Below are 17534 nucleotides of genomic sequence, written 5' to 3' on the forward strand. Positions count from 1 at the left end.
TTGGAACTATTAAGCAGATCTGTTCCTTGAATTATTCTGTACAATTCAAAAGAGAAAAAGAGACTGCAAATTAACAGTGAATAATTTTGGAAGTCCACTTATTATGCTCAAAAAACAATTTAAAGGTGCAGCTGAAGGACATAGGTACTTTCAGGATACACTAAACAGTGTAAAAATCACAATAGCAAAAGTTTTGGAGCTTTTAAATTTTCCAAGAGAGGAAAATACTTCAGCTGCAAAGCATTCCCAGCAGAAATTTTGTAATGCCCTGGTTTAGACAAGTTCCTTTAAAAATCTTACAAGAAGGGTTGGGTTTTATATTAGAAATCAGATGTATCTTTAATGAAGAGAGGGCGAATAGGTTCGATTATCTTGGTTTAACAGAGCAACTGGTCTATCTGTCTGCATTTTCAGAGTTATAAAGGGAGTAACGTGTGTTTCAGAGTCACTGAAAGAGGAACAAATCAAAATGGAGAGTAAATCCCTGGCTCATGGCTGAAAATCATGGAGGCCCTTCTGTTCTCTTTCCTGAGAGGATTGTGTTAGCTGGGTCCTGCGTTGTCCACTGTAGTTGGCTAATTTGAGACCTCATACCTACAGAATGAATGCTGCAGTGCTGATTGTAGTTATTGCTTTGTTTCATGCTGCATAAAATAGTTCAAGATTCTAGTTTTGTAAGCACATGTCCACCTACCAGCGGAAGACTGTTTTTCAAAGCAGGTTTTTGTAAAGTATTTTTGGCCATTGTTTAGGGTCAGCTATGAAAACAGTTTGTGTTGACACAGTATCAGCACATCAGATTTTAGGTTTTGAGGACTTTTCCCCCCTCTTTTATAAGAATCAAGAATGTCTAAAATTAGTGTTGGTTTCTCCAACTCTTGCATGGCCTGGTTTATGTAGAAAGTAACAATGGACTTAGAAATGCAACAGAACTGTGTAAACTGTAGACATTGGCTTTAATGGTCTGTCACCTGTCAGATTACTAAGGGAAGTGAAGCTTTCATTTTAAATCATTACCTAAAGTACACAGTAATTTTGCAGTTTATAATTGTTGTATGAAATACAGTGGTATGAATTACTGCCCAAGTTGCGTACAGCCCCTTTTTGTATGACCAATATAACTTTAAAATATTATTTTGCTTTTGTAAACATAAAAAAGCATAGTGTGTGCAAAATAAAGGTGTTATCTCTGTGGTCAATGTTCACTTTTTCATTTTGTATTCACATCTGCATACTCAACAGGACTCAACATTTGCATCCATGTGTTTAGCTTATTAGTGGACAGTTTTCAGTGACAAGTTTTGAGATGCTTCTCAAGGGTTTTTTTTTGCCATACCTTCACCTACACCTGAATCTATACCTTTGAATCTATACCAAAACTCTAGTGTTAATTTTCTCCTATTTCCTCCCTGAAACACATTGCCAGCAACAGGAGAGGAATTCACCCTCTACTAAAACCTGTGCTCCACTCAAAGCTTACAAATGCTTTAACTGTTTTAGTTCTTAATGCCAAAAGGAGAATGAAGTAATGTCCTTGTCTAGTGAAGGAGGCACATCCATTCTAAATAGCTAGTGGAGGGGTATCTCTTGAAAGACTAAATAAACCACTGACATATGTAGTTGTATTTCTTATTATATAAAAACATTTAAAATCAGCAAATTCAGTATTGTAGATTTTATGTTCCTTGCTGGGCTTTTTATGACTTACGTTCACTCTGTAGTGTTCTTCTAGATATGATTTTTCCAATGAAATCTTTATTTTGTCTGTTCAAGACAGATGATATTTCAGCTCAAGATCAGATTTATAAGTGGGTTTCTTTTTTTTTTCTATTGCAGAGAGGTTTGCTGGGACAAGATTATTGGTATTATTGGTATGCTTGGTTATCCTTGCAGTGTGTAGTCTCATTGCTCTTCTTGTTTACTGGCAGAGAGACACAGAGAAGTATATTGAGTACTGCTAAGAAAAGGTTATGCAAGCCTGAGTGCATTATTTTTGCACCTGTGGTATAAGAAAAAACCAAAACTAAACATAATCTAGGAAGTCTGTGGTGTGCTCAAGGTACTCCACTGCTAAATGATTTTAGTAGTGTTAATTCAGTGTATGGTTTATTTTATGCTAAGAGAGTTCTCTATCAAAAATATTGATAAGGATTGCTATGGATGACTTATAGCTGATGAGCTGTATGGGCCAAACTCTTAAAATCTTTTGTGCTGTCAACTTCAATTTGAACTACTTCAATGGCAAGGATGTTGGTGAGTTAAATCCAAGGTCTCTTAGGTCAAACTTGATTGAAGTTTTATAGAGGGTCAGGAGAAACTGATGAAACACACTATGTGAGGGTAAACAGGACAGACAGAGCAAAAGAGATCTATCTCTAGATTGTTTCTAACTGCTGGAATTTCTTAGCATACTCAAAATGTGACATAGCCTCCCTTTTTTTTTATGCTTTGGAAATATTTTGGAAGTTGTATGGAGGGGAGAAAAGTAATTCTAGAAATATTCCCCACTTCAAAGTGTAGTGATCAGCCCTCTGTTTCTGACAAAGTTTTTGAAAATAAAATGCATTATATTTTACTGATGCATCCACACAGGTTCTGCTAACCAAAAGTCTTTTTTAAATGGGGAATTTTTTGAGCTGTAAATACTGCCTTCCTTCTTTCTTGAAAGAAATTCATGCATAGAGAATGCTTTAATGATTTGTAACCTGTGGGTGATTCAAAGGGTCTTATTCTAGTGTGTGTAATGTCAAATTAAAATATTGATAAATACTGTGAAGAACTGAAGAGATTCTTCAAGAATGTTGCTTTTACAATACTTCCATTTCTGTATTTTTTTTAATAAAGAAGGCTTATTTTTTAAATGGCAATTTTCATTTTTTACTGCATGCAGTATGTACTGAATCCTACAAAGAACATTATTGCTATTCAGAAGTATACAGAGAACACTGTTCTCAAGAGTGTTTATATAAATACAACAGTTAATGCTTACTGAAAGTTGGACTGTATAATGCAGGTTCCTAAATGTAATGGAGGTTACTGTATTTTCAGTGCTTAGTTTTTCTTGGGGTTATGTATTTATTTACATGTTTGTTTATGTATTTTATTTGAAGCAATAGAATGGAAGGATTTGGAAAGATGAGAAGGGTAAAGGCATGAATTGGGTGAGGAGGGAGGAAAAATAACATCTTGCCTCCTGCTAAGCTGAAGTCGAGATGAGGGTGTTTTTTTGTGATTGTGGCATCAAGAGACTAAGTAATGAAACAATAAGACAGCATTTGTTATGCTTTTATGGTATATGTTTTTCAAACTGTTCTGTAGTAGAACACTCATTTTGTTGTATAATGTTGTCAGCACTGGCTAACTGCTTTTTTTGATCTGGAATGGGACTTTAGCAAATTGTGACAGCAAAATAAACCTTGACTTTTAAATTAGAACTATAAAATGTATTGTAAAAAGTAAGCAGAGCATTCTAATAATATTTAAAGTATCTTCTTTTGTGTTTCTGTGTGTAGAAAATAATAAAAAAAAAAATGCCAGGAAAAGCAGTTTCCTTCTAGGTGGGACAGATTTATGGTGGAAGAAAATGCTTCATAAGAAACATAACAGCTGACTACTTATAACCTTTTGTTTTAAAAAGGTTGGTTACATTTAAACCTTTATTAAAGTCATAAGTGCTGGAGACCATTGTATCCTGAAATTTATTTCTACCACCATGAAAAAGTCTTACATAAAAATGTTTTTTTTTTCTTTCTGTATATATATTTCAAAGGATTTCTGCATAATAAAGATAAAAATATGTTTTGATTAGGTGAGAATATTGCTTTTTCAGAATGTGTTATCACAATAAAATTTCTGGTACATTTTTTCTAAATTTTAAAAATATTAGTAAATAGCGGACAGAAACAAGATGTTTCATTTTCTAAGGAATGTTAACAATTTTTTCAATTCACCTTCGCATGTAAAATAATTTACTGAACTCTTAGTAGATGCAATTTGCTTTTATTCCAGGTATCAAAAAAGAAAACATTGTTGTAGCAATCTACTATATATTAGCAATCCTGTTGAAAGCAATAAACTCATTAAATTTAGTTTCTAATGGAATTTTAATGTAGTAATTTGTTTTGTTAGGATTTTTTTTAAACTTGCCATCATCACCTTTCTTGTATTCCTCTCTTCAAGTCAATTTCCTAAAAATTACCCTTCCAGCCTCAATTTCTTGCTCCTTCTGTTTTGTAAAATTTGCATTTTTATCTTGCAGTCCGATTAACATTGGCTATTACTCACTCACTAGGCAGGTCTGCTTGGAGAGATGAAAACAGAAAAAATGATATTGTTCACAAAGTCAAGTTACAAATGCATTCTTCTTTCCATTCTCAAAAGGCACTGAGGCGTGAACTGAAGGAAAAAGAACAAACTGTTCTCAACGCTGTGGACCAGGCACGAGTTTTCCTTGCTGACCAACCAATTGAGGGGCCTGAGGAACCAAGGAGGAGCTTGCATTCAAAAACAGGTCAGAAAATACTCACTGCTGGGGAGGGTCAAAAAAAGAGAGACAGGACTTGCATGTCTCTAGTACATATTTTATATCCCAGTTACTTGCTCAGATTTTTCTAAATGGCATCCTGATGGCTTTTATTTCAGTGTTTTAGACTCAAGGGTTACTTTCCTGCTTTGTAAGATTTCAATGGAAATTTGTAACATTTTAATGGAAGAAGTAGAAACATCTCTTCTGCCTTTTCCAATTTTTGGTTCAAAACACCAGTGAAATTTTTTTCTTAACATAGTAACATATGCACCTTAAATGTAGTCAGAATAGTACTTCAAGGATTCCCATTCAAACATCCATATGTCTGTTGCAAAGTTTTCTCCACAAATAGAAATAAGCATGTTTAGTAGTGTATCTCTTTATAAGTAAAATAAATTTGCTTTAGGAAGGCAGTCATTACAGAATCCTTAAGATTTGAATATTGGGTGAATCATTGCTGAGGAATGGAACCACAGCTATGCTAGAAACTGTTTTTTGCATAGTATTTGTTGAGATATTACTCTAAATATCAGAGGCCTGCAAAAAGTTAATTTTTCTCCACTCCCCCACAAAATAGGAAATTATCTCTGTAAGTTCTACAGTCTGATATAAGCTACAGCATTATGAAGTCTTAGTTACACACAAACTGTTCTCAGAAAAGGTAATAATCTGCTTTTACAGAACTGTTATTTGCTGTAAGGTTCTGTATAATTTACAAAATTTACTGTTCTGTATAATTTACAAAATTACAGTATACCTGCTTTTATCAGGAGTTAGTTTTTTATTTCCATACATCATGTTATACATCTCCATTGCTAACTTCTTAAGTTTGTTCAGTGGAAACTACTAATCTCCTGCATCCATACTTTGTGTTATTTCTGTACAAATTTTTAAGTGGTTTCATATTCCCTAGTTCAACTTTATCACAAAGTCTGAATAGCTGGTGATTAAAGCCAATGAACCATTTATCTCATTGATTAGTGCTGCTGGTACTCGCTTTACTTCTGTTTTGAGCTCCTGACTCCTGAAAATATTCCGTTTTTTTTTACTCTCGAATCCATTTGATTTATGGCATCTCCAATGTTTTAGTTGGTCTAAATCACAAGAAACCTTGCAGTTGAAAAGTAAGGATGCTCTTTGTATATTTGTTCATTCTTTCATACAGAAGTCTGAAATTTCAGGTTCTCTTCTCAAAAACATAGAACCTCTCAGTGCAAATGATGCCAGTACATAAAACCTTGCCAATGCAAAATGCTCATTTTCTAATAGGATTTGGTGTCAATGATCTAGTCAGTATTGATTGATGGGATGCAAACTGCAAACGCAAACTTCAGATTATAAGATGCATCATAAATTATTGCTATCCAGTCTATTAAGATGAAAATTATTATTATTTTGTGTTATGACAATGTCAGTGAGAACAGTATAACAGGAAATTTGATGACCATGGTAAACTGCATCGCAATGACATCCATGGTCTGCAAGTGATGTGTGCATGTCTGATCTAGTCATCGTATTTAGAAACCTGTCATGTTCAGGCTGGGGAGCCTCATACATGTGCACTGAACTTCTTTTCCTCTTTCTTCTTCACGCTCAGTACTTACATGGACTTAGTTTTTTGAGCATGTGATGAGTTAGTCTTGACTACCAGTCAAACTCCCACCCATCCAATTATGTCTTCCACGGCAGTGGAAAGGAGGCAGGAGATGTGAAGACCATGAGTGAGAAAGCTCATGGGTCAGGATGGGGATCAGGTGGGTCACAGATGCAGATCCTGTACAAACTACTGTTGTGGACCAAACAGGCTTAGCTTGGGGAAAACAAACTGTTTATTTTTTTCCCCAATTATAAATTATAAAATAAATTATAAAATAAATAATTAAATACTAAGTTGTTTGTATTGCGGAAAAAACCTCACAAACTATTAAAACCACAGCTTTCCTCCTGCCTTTTACAGACTCAGCTTGACTCCCTCATTCCTGTCTCTTCCCTGCCTTGTTGGGATGCTGGTTATGCTCAGAGAGGCAACAAGTGGCACGAGAGGGTGGGAAGGTGATGACTTCATGGTTAGCCTAGCAGTTTCTGTCTCCTGCTTCTTTCCTCTCACACCTTTCCTCTGTGTGCTATCTCCATGGGGAAAATCTGCCTTACCATGGGGTTACTTCTTGTCGTCTGACTTCGGTGCTCCCTCTGCCGTTTCTCCTATTGGTTCCCTCCTTCTCTCTGGTGTTTTCTGTTTCTTAAATACACTTTCCTTGGTGCCACCGGTGTGGCTGAGGGCCTCAGGTGTGCCCCATGGTGAGCTGACTAGAGTCTGCCGTCCCTGACACTGGGCAGCTCCAGCCTCTTCTTCCAGAGAACCCTGTGAAACTCCCACTGCCGGCAGTGGGCATTGGCAGCCTGTGCAGAACAGGCCTGCACTTTCTGTAGATTAATAGACCTTCAGGCCAAAAGCTGTCTTTAAATCATTCTGTCTGAGCTCATATATATATAATAAGCTGTTAATTTTCACCTAGGAGTGAGTCTAGTAAATTTTTTCTGACAACTGATGCCACCAGTCTCCAGAAAACTTAATCTCTGAACTAGAAGACAGTCAGACACACACAATTTTTCTGTTATCAGTGAAGGGTGTGGACTTTAGTTTGCTTTTAAGATGTTAATTTTTTTTTTTTTTTTTTTGCCAGCCTCTTGCTCACTGCTGTTCTCTGTACTTTATTAAAGGTAACTTGTTAACTTCAATGAAGTCCACTTCGTGTTGATAAACGTGGAGTGTGGTTATGGATTCTAAACTGACAGTCTGTTATCTAAAAATATTGGCAAACAGTCAACACTGCACAGTCTTGATTTGAACATTGCTTTGGCTGATTCTATAATAGAAATAGGAAAACTGTTTTACTAATTCAAACTTGCATTAATTGGAAATCACAGTTTCTTGAGGTTATTTCTTACCTTGTATAAGGGAAGGGGTCATTTTGGGGGAATGGTTAGCTAATCTGAAGATGATAAAGGTTGTGAAATTCTTTTCTATTTTCTTCAACCTCTGAATCGGATTTTTTTTAATCAATATTTTTGATAATTTTCTCCTTCACCACAGATGTTTTCATGCCAAGGAGGGCATTGTTGCAAGGGCATGGAATGAGGCAGATTTAGGAGAAAACTGACCAGAATCAGTTTTGAACTTGTCTGACTGAGACCTGTTTGAAGGACTTGTGCATATATACATACATTTATTGTTCCATCCAAAGAGAACACTTGTTACAGCATGCCTTATGATAACCCATTATTTTCTCTAATGGTCTTCTTAATTTCAAACATATGACAAGAATGTAATTTCAAGTAATGAGTAAGCCTTGGTTTCTTCTTTCCCTCATCTTCACCTTATGTGTCTTTTGTTGGCCTTCTACTGTACCAAAGAGTAACTGGCACATTCAGACAGAGTACTCTATCTTCCAGGAAACTACTTTCTTAGTCAACTACATCTCACATCCATCTTTTTATCTGCTTTTGTTTTGCCATGTTTCCCCATCACAAAAAAAGCAAGCTTCAGTCTTCCTGTGTTTGAGCTGCCTCAGCATCTGAATGGAACTGATTGATAAGCCAGCAGGCCAGCTGCTGAATTTCATGGGTGGAAAGGTTAAAGAAATTGAAAATGCTTATCTTTTTAGCATTTTTTTTTCACTTTCCCATAGTATAGGAGAAAACTTTGATCTAAAAATGTTAATTATAATTCTCTATGGCATAGTTACAGCTGGCTTCTTAATTCCATGTACTGTAAGGTTACAGGCCATTGGAAAGACAAAGGAAAGCAGATTTCATATTTTATGTCCCCAGGGTTCTATGAACTGATGATAAAGTTTTGCTGAAATTCTGTCTTTACATTTCCACTGAAGCAGTGAAACATCCTAGCAGATCATCACAGACCACTACACTGATTCTCATTGTAATAGTGAATCGTTCTGGGAGTCTGCAGTGTTGTCCAACTACTTTAGTAATTTAATTTTCTTAAGACAATTAGATTCCTAGCTTCGAAAGCTGCTATTTGGTAGCAAAGGTTGTTGTGATAAACACAACCTTTAAAAATAAGTATTTACCTTCTGTTATCTCCTATTAATTGAATAGAAGGCCCCATAAATCACATCTGTGTTATAAAAGAAATATGCTAATAAGTATCAGTGAATTGTATGTAAATACTTTATTTAAACTTGTAGAGGGACAATATCTTTATGTGTTTCAGGCATAAATAAAAGCTGAACTTTTTTGCTTATCACCACTGACATTTAGGTAAACTTCTCTGCTGTAATTTTTCCTTTTGCAAGGAAGATCTCACTGAAAATAGGAAATTTATTATTTTCTAATATATAACAGGTATATAGCAGGCAGCATTTCTAGTATAAAGCAAGCAGCATTTGTATTCTAAATCACTTGTGTTTGTTTTCTAGCTATCACACAGGGCTGGGATTTTTTTTCCCTCTGCTGTGCAGTTGGACTGAGTATGAAGTCTTGACTGTTAATTAGAAGTGCTTAGGAGAATGAAGACGATGTAGCCCACTGGAAGCCAGTGGAATCATATCCAGAAACTAATTACACTATTTTCAACACTTCTGCTTTTGTTTTAGTTGGAGCTCATTCAGTCATGACTTTTAACAGTTTCTTCCCATGATAAGAGAAATGTGCATTTACCCATGAGAGAATCACAAAACACTTCTCTGTCTCATTTTCAAAATTAGATCTTTTAATCACCCTACAAGTTTAGTCCACTTTGGTAAAGCTTTGAAATTCTTCCTGTAGGGTCTACACAGTTGTCTGCTCAGAGCCATATTAGTAACATTCAAGGAAATTGTTTCCACTTGCTGAGTGTTGTGGAGTGCAAACTTAGAGGATGTTAATGGAAAAAGGCTGGCTGGAGTTCAAAATGGTTAATTTTATTATTGGTTGATTGTTTGGGTTTTTTTTAGTTCATGAGAGTCTTGGGATATAAACCAAGTCATATTCATTCTCTTACTTGTAGGCTTTCTTTACCTGAAATACGGGCAGTTCTCTGGGTGGAAGCATGTTTACATTTAACATTTAACCAACTGCTGCTTGTTCTTAAACTTCCTGTTCCCATCTCATCAGGACTAAATTTTCTGTAAGATTGTTAGAAACTCAGACAATGCTTTCTCTGCAGCAATGCTAAAGACTTCATGATGCAACAATAGCACTGCTTTTTGATCTTCTGTGTAGGAGTTTGATCATGAGCCATTGTGCCTATTCTAATGCTCTGAAAGTTTTTGTAATGAGCACAGTGCTGTGTCATGCATTGCTTTTGCTGCAAAGATTGATTGAACCAAGGAAGAGGCAATGTGAGACAGTGTCATGTGAGAAGGAGGCAATATGAAATCATCTCCAGTTCCAGTATATTTGATGCAGAATTGAAAGGAAATTGTTGTAATTTTGGCAAGATGTAAAGAGATTCACTAGTTCAAGGCTACATAATAAGGATTAGTTGGTTGATTGGAATGAAAACTGCTACAGCCAAATAGTTTGAAATCTAAAATAAATTCTTAAGCAAGAAGAATTTTCTTCACTACTATTATCCATATATGTAAGCATGCCAAGAAACTATATGCTGAAAATTCAGGCCTGAAAGTTCTCCTTCTATGGTATTCAGGCTGTGCTAGACACATAGAAAAGCTGTTGGAGCTTTCAGTGCTTTGTTTGTGACAAACAATGTATGGTAAAATCAAGATTTCTTTTCACTACAGAAGAGGACTTCTTTTACCTGACTGCAAGGTCAGTTAATATCTGTCCTCTCTAGTAAACAGATGGTCCAGTGAATAGAGGCTCTTCTTCCTCTCTGAGCAGCTGCTGAAGTGAGGATAATGTAATAAGTACCATTAAAAAAAAAAGGAGTGGGAAGACATGGATCAAACTGATGATTGAGAAGACTTTATATTAAGTAGGAACAAAAGAGCAATGACTACTGTGTAAAATTTTTTTCACAGCACAAAGGAATCCTGTCTTCTGATTTGTGTAGTAACAGGCTGGTTAAATGAATTCCAAACTAACAGAAGAAAACTCTTACTGTTAAGACACTTTCTTTGAGATTTGCAATTTTATGCTATGCAACCAGTATCTTGAAGAATATGATCTCTGCTTGAAAAAAAGTAATGTGTTGCTCATTAATAAGTTGGGCTTTTGTGATGGAAAACATAAAGTTATACAAGATGTATTTCTGTTAAATGAATATATGCTGAATGGTTTATAGCTCATAAAAACATGTTTTACTCTATTTCCCTAGTAAATGTCTTTTTTAGTGCAAGGTTTACAAGCACTTCCAAAGTTTTTGTAAAATAAAGCAGTCTTGCAATGAATTAATATTTTTCAAATACAACATGTAGTAGATATCCTTGCACAATAACATTGAATTGACAAATGGTCTTCAAACATGTTTTGCGTTTCAGTTCTGTTGGGGTACTTGTATCACCCCAGTCATTCTGGAATCTTTTTCCCATCCCCAAATAAGAGACTAGTTCTTTTGTGAGTAAAGCTGCCTTGTTTTAGCTGGCCAGATGAAGTCAGGCTATTGTCCCCCTCTTCTAATCACTGAATCATCAAGCTTGTAAAGGACTTTCAGGATCATCTAATCCACTTGTTAACTGGGGACCACCATAACCACCCCTGAACCTAACCCCGGGTGCTACAGCCACTTCTCTGCTTGTTGCCTCTGTTAGAGCAAGAGGCACTCATTGGATCTGCTGTGTCAATACCTTTAAGGAAAGCCAAAGAGTTTTGCAAGATGTTCAGCTCTTCCTATAAAGCTTCCCACATGTTCTTTGTCAAGCAACGGATCTTTTTAACTGGCTAATAATCTAGCTTAGACGTGCTCTGGTCTTGCAGCATTCTGCTCTTTCATGCAGAGTTGGTAGATTTTGGCTCTGACAACAGATAAAGAATTATGTGACTGCATGATGTTGGATCAAAGTGGTAGATGCAGCTGTGCATATATGGAACTTCACCTTAGTCCAGTTTCTGGGTATAGTGTCCCCTGTATTTACATGTTCAAGATACCAACAGAGGAGGCTTTATCCAATAGGTCTGCAATTTTCTCTCCCCTTTCCATGAAGCTCAGTGTTGCCTTATCTTATGTAAGGTGTTCCACCTCTGGATGTTCCCTTAATCCTCATTTACAAGTCTTGCAGCTTTCACTGCTGAGGTTTGGTTGCCAACAACCATAGCTGTATGACAGGAAACCTCAGCCTGTGAGAGAATCTGTAATACTAAGTGCTGATCCTTAGGTGCAGCTTGACTTCTAGATTGTTCACAGTCCCTTTGTCACTGGACTGTAGTGAATTTCCATTCATTCATCAATATTATTATGCTCAAAGGTGAATTATTCCAGAAGTACTTATGCTAACAACTTCTTTGATGTCTTTACATAGGCATTTTGTAGCTGTTCTTTTCTGTGTAAAAGAATTTTTTTTTCCTTGAAGAGGGTTTAACTTAAGAGCATGAGCATTATTTCTTTTCAAAAGAAATGAAGAAATATTTTCTTTGCAGAACCTGGGGTAAAGATCATTCCAAAACTGTGTTATGCTATAATGCCATTCATTCTACTGTGAAATGCTGTAAATCCAGAGACAAGGTGCAATTTATCACAGCACAGCTTTGGTCCTCATCTTTGTTCTAGTGTGTCAGTATTGCAAATTGTAGGTTACTACCACATCTCTGTATCCCGAGCTGCATAAGTAGTTCGTATCTCTTTGCATCTAGTTAAGCATTGTGGGATTTTTTTCACGGTCGCTTCATTCCAAGTTTCTCCTCTGCAATACCTTCTTGCCACTGCAGTGTCCCTAAGCCTGGGTACAATCTCTGCTTTTAAAGGCAAAGTGCACACAGGCAGTGCTCTCATGTAATAGCTTATGACACCCAACAAGTCATTGAAATATTAACCTAAGACACTTGGTAAGCTCAAAATGTCTTTTGTATCACTCAGCTGCACTCTTTTCTTCAAATGGCTCCCTCTTTTGAGGTCAAAACCTGCACCACAACCCACGGGCTGGGTATGTGTCTCCCTTCCCTTGGTGCTGTTGGCTCTTGTTGGTTACTCTTGCCCTCCACTGTGCTCTGGTTACCATTCCTTGTTTGTTGTTTCTCCTACATAACCACTTCCCATCAAGGTCCTTGTGCTTTTGGGCAACACCCTCTCTCTCCATAATTTGTAATACGAATTATAGTTGCATTGTGCATTGATTTTTGTTCGTTTGGTTGGTGTATTTTTGGTTTTTTCCCAGATGGCATCTGGATTGTCTTTTTGAATGCTCTTCTAGTGATCATAGTCTAGCATATATCAATACCTATATGGGCTAACATGATTTGAAAACAACTTTAAAAGAAAAACCAGAACAAGTATGTGGAACTGGTGGGCAGAAATTCAAACAACTCCCTGTTACTTTTTTATCTGGAAAAAAGTGACTTTTCAACAACAAATTGGAGTGTATTTCAATGTTTTATTTTGTGTTAATTACTTACAATATGCTTTTCTGTATTGTGTGCTATGGGACAACAGTTGCATATAAGAGGCACAGTTGGTTAGCTTTTGCAGCCGTAACTGTGCATTTACTTTGACATTCATCAGGCCTTTGTAAAGCAAAAACTTCCTCCCACACAATTTCTGACTGTTGCCCCCTCACCCTCCTCCAACCGCAGCAGCAACTCCAAGCTCAGTTATAATGATTTTAAAGACAGTCTATCAGTAAAAGGAAGATGGCGTGTCTCATCTGACTTCTGACAAAAATAGTACTTTCATCTTTGCATGATTGTGTATAATTTATTCATAGGCAACACTTGAATTTTAATCACAAGAGTACTGTGATAAACCTTTTCCAGGGCTTTTATATAGGACTGAATAGAAGGCCAGTTGGCTTAGTTTCAGTGCATGTCACGTCTCTGCTCCTTCTTTTGTTCTCAGTTTTTTGCATTATAGTTTCTTCTGCTTGCTTTTATGTAGAAGGGGAATCCTCTGAGACTGGATATGTTTGTTTGTCATTACTGAAGCAACTCTTCCCTGATGAAGGAAGCTTTCCATGAGTTTTTTTCAGCAAGGGACCCCCTGGGCAGTAGACAGCAGGACCTGCTGGGGATGTTTTAGGATTTTCTTTTTAGCTTTGAAGCTGTCTGGGTCTTGCTCGCTCTCAAACTGAAGGTTTTCCATGGTTCCTGGGTTGTGTGGGATCTAGACACATAAGCCTGAAATTTGTGAGAAATAGTACGCCATAAGCTTGATTCTTTTTCAACAGCTTCATAGAACATTTGTAGGTTTGGAAAAGCTATTTAAACCAGCCTTTTTGGACTTCAGTGTTTACACAGAAAAGCTGATGTAGTGCTGCAGAACCGTGCCCCCCATGGCACTTAATGTACCTTGGTTTTTGCTACTGAATATGAAGAGACATCCTGGTGCCACAGTGAAAGGTGGTGGTAAGAGATCCAGGAACAAAGCCCTGTCCTTGCTCTTTCTACATGAAATGATGCAAAGATTACCTAATGAAGTTTCCATGAAGGAAGAAAGATCTTATATTTCCTTTCCCTGTCCCTCCAAAAGTAACAAATCAGCAGTAACCTGCTGTTACTTTTTGGGTATCATAATATATGGAGGTCAGGAATAGTTTCCTGTCTTCTGATCAGGAATTGTGTTGTCAGTAGGAGTGATTGAGGTTTATTTCAGTTACAGCAAGGTGGGCTTTCTTCTACCTTGTACCTGCTGCAATAAATTAACAGTTGACACTGGACTTACTGACTGTCTTGAGTGTGTATTTCAGGAGCACTACCTGTTTAACTAGACAAAAGTAAGAAATGAACAGTATACCTGTTATTCCCCTCTGCAGAACTGACCCCTGAGGAGAAAGCCTTGAAGATTGCCAAAGCCATGCGTAAGCAGTCATCGGAGGTAAAAGAGAAATGGGAGAACCTAAATGCCAGTGCCAGTATCTGGCAGAAGCAAGTGGACAAAGCATTAGAAAAGCTGAAAGACCTTCAGTGTGCCATGGATGACCTTGATGCTGATTTGAAGGAGGCTGAAAATGTGAGGAATGGCTGGAAACCTGTAGGAGACTTGCTCATAGATTCATTACCAGATCACATTGAGAAAACTACGGTAAGTGTGGAACTCCTGGGAAATATTTAGTTTGTTTGTGTGTCAGACCTCTCCATTCTAGTCCCTCTAGTCATATACACTGTATGCTGAAATTCTCATGTGCAGTATAAAGTCTTTAAAGATGGTATCTGAAGTCTCAAATAAAGGCCAGAGCTGGGCCACATTCCCAGTGTTGGCTGGGATTACATACACACACAGATCTGTTTGGCCATCAACTCTAACTCTTTTTAGAAAAACATTTAGAGCTTTCTTAATAACACAGAAATAAATACATAGTTTTAATTTATGTTCCTTGGCTTTCATAAACTAAACATGTCCATTGTCTATTTTTGTTTGTATGAGCAAATTTGCATTTGCTTTTACTTTAGCCTGGCTTCTCACCAGGATTGTTTCAAACTGAAGAACACATATTACCTTATAGTGTTGTTGTGGGCAAACCACTTCTTGCTGCCTGGGATCCATGCAGGTCTCAGCATCCCAAGGCATGGCTGCTTTTGGTGGGTAGTAGTCATCCCCTGCCTAACTTCATGGATAGGGTAGGGACCTGGTAATGCAGAGCTCCCCAAGAAGGAGACTATCTTGTGATAATTAGCATTGTTCAGAAAAGCTGACTGGAAACAGTACAGTGCAGTGAATATTATGGATTCCAGGAGAACGTGTGGGTATGCACATATAGGTAGAGAAGATTGCTGTTTCGGGCAAATTCAGCATTTACTGCTAAGCTTCTGTTTCCCCAACACAGATTTTCATTTTTTAAGCTTAAGAATGAATATAGCAAAGCGTATATATATATATGCATATAGAAGACCCTGGAATTGTGTACCTGACCATCCATGTCTTCAGCATAGGATGCTGGTGTTAGAAGAATAAAATGGGCTGCAACCAGGTTTCTGTAGATATTCTATGTATACAGTGTCTGTGAATTCACAGGGCTACATTATTTCACATATAGCAATGTAAACATTCTCTTTCTCCAAATTATATTGTTGCTTTCAAGGTTAATGGAACTGAAATCTTTAAAACAAAGGCAGTCAAAGGTGAGTCAATATCCAGACTGCTGCTGATTTGAAAAGAGGAATGAATCTCTTCCTTCTTCTCATATTTTAATATAGATGCTAAAGCAAGAAATAAGATGCTAATGCTGTATAGCTCCTTTTTCTCATGCTAAGAAGTGATTTGTCATATCATAATGGCTTTTTCTGTAAAGTAGATGAAAACAAAGTCTTTCAGATTTTCATTGCTGTAACTGTAAAAAAACTGTAATATTTGCTGAAACAATAGGGGCCTACTTGCTGTCCAGAAACCCAGTGTTTCTTTCTTAACAGTATGTTCTTTCTGTTCCTTGGCCTAATGAGAGTGATTATTGAAGGGAGGTAAATAATTAAATTGTCCTAAGAAAATACTTCCTTTACAGCTGTTTTGGACTCATTTAATGATGTTTAATCAAGCTGTTTACAGGATTGAACATTTAACTCCTCACATCAAGCAAGACATTTGAAGCATCTTTTACCTGTAACTAAACTTGCATCAATTTTGTCTTAATACTGTATTTAGTTCGATTTGATTCAATAAACCTTTTACTTCTTTTTAGTCATTGTAATAGCTTTACTCTCTGGTTCTAATCAGGTAAAACATTGTACTGCTTTTCCTTAGAAGATGCATTCTTTCATGCTTTGGTAGTTCAATAATAGTTTTTAAATTGAATTTTTGTCAGCTGCTTAATACTTGAAAACTACTGAACAATGTTTTTCTTAAGAACAGTTGGCAGGCTCTATACTGGTAAAGCTCCTAATATAGTATTGTGTATTTCCCTTTGCAAAGAAAAGCTCTAAAGCCATACAGCACCACAGAAAAAAACAATTAATTAAATTCTTTTAGGGGTGCAATTTGCTTATGGGCATTTCAGTAAGTTTCATACTCTTTTTCCTTAAAGGTGGATATGAGTGATACAGCAAGAATATTGAAGTGAGTGAACTTTCTTTGCTGAGAACTGCCTTGTGTGCAGTTGTTTAGCATAAACTGCCACATTGGGCAAGTCAGCACCATGTGGAGTTTACACTTTTGTGCTACTCAGATGTCAACTGAACGTGTCTTTCTTACTCTTCTAGGCTTTTAGAGATGAAATTGCTCCAATCAACCTAAAAGTTAAAACAGTGAATGATTTGTCCAGCCAGCTGTCTCCACTTGACCTTTATCCATCTTTAAAGATGTCTCGTCAACTGGATGATCTCAATATGCGGTGGAAACTTTTACAGGTATTCTTCTGATTATGTACAGCAGGTGTGTGGGGAGGGATATTTCTCACTCTCCTCTCTTTTCTTAAAAGATTCACTTATTACCATTTGTTCATTACTTCTGTCACACTCAGGTGTTATTCTGTTAGTACCAATGCAACAAAAGGAGCTGCCTTTCCTGCTGTAGCTTGGTCAAAAGCTTTTCCTTTCAGTCTATTTCAGTGGTTTATTCAAACAGGAAACTGCAATAAATTCTGGGAAATAGTGGGAACTCTTGCTGCATGGTTCTTTTGTGTGTCTTGTGGCAGTAATTTTACTGCACAAATCTGTGTCACCAAAAACTGGTGTAAAAATTTTTGTTGTTTCCAGCTTGTGTGAAAGCTGTTTTATTGTCTTTGAATGTTCAGTTTCTGTAGGAAATTTCACTTAAAGTGATTTAAGTATTAGTAGAGCTATAACAAGATATATGCTATAGTAATTTAGCATAAAAAGCAGAAGAGGATATGCTTAAGAGATTCAATTTGCTTAGTTATGATTATTGTGTTTAAATGGTCTGAGAAAAGTAAATCCATGTGCCTGATTACAGCTGAAACTCATCCTTAGTTTCATAGTGAATGATTTAGTGAAGTTTCTTACATCAGTT

At 36.7% G+C, this 17534-nt stretch overlaps 1 protein-coding gene across 2 annotated transcripts in view; it reads left to right on the top strand.

Annotated features, from left to right (window-relative positions):
- LOC121354808 (utrophin-like) overlaps positions 1-17534 on the top strand; it is a 256297-nt gene that overhangs the window by 162058 nt on the left and 76705 nt on the right. For both annotated transcript variants that reach the window (XM_041469722.1, XM_041469723.1), the window contains exons 42-44: positions 4381-4510; positions 14389-14657; positions 16766-16912. In XM_041469722.1, coding sequence (XP_041325656.1) covers positions 4381-4510; positions 14389-14657; positions 16766-16912 — 546 coding nt within the window. The remainder of the gene's footprint in view (positions 1-4380; positions 4511-14388; positions 14658-16765; positions 16913-17534) is intronic.

Source organism: Pyrgilauda ruficollis, unplaced genomic scaffold (genome assembly GCF_017590135.1).
Source record: "Pyrgilauda ruficollis isolate IOZ18807 unplaced genomic scaffold, ASM1759013v1 scaffold24, whole genome shotgun sequence".
Lineage (NCBI taxonomy): Eukaryota > Metazoa > Chordata > Aves > Passeriformes > Passeridae > Pyrgilauda > Pyrgilauda ruficollis.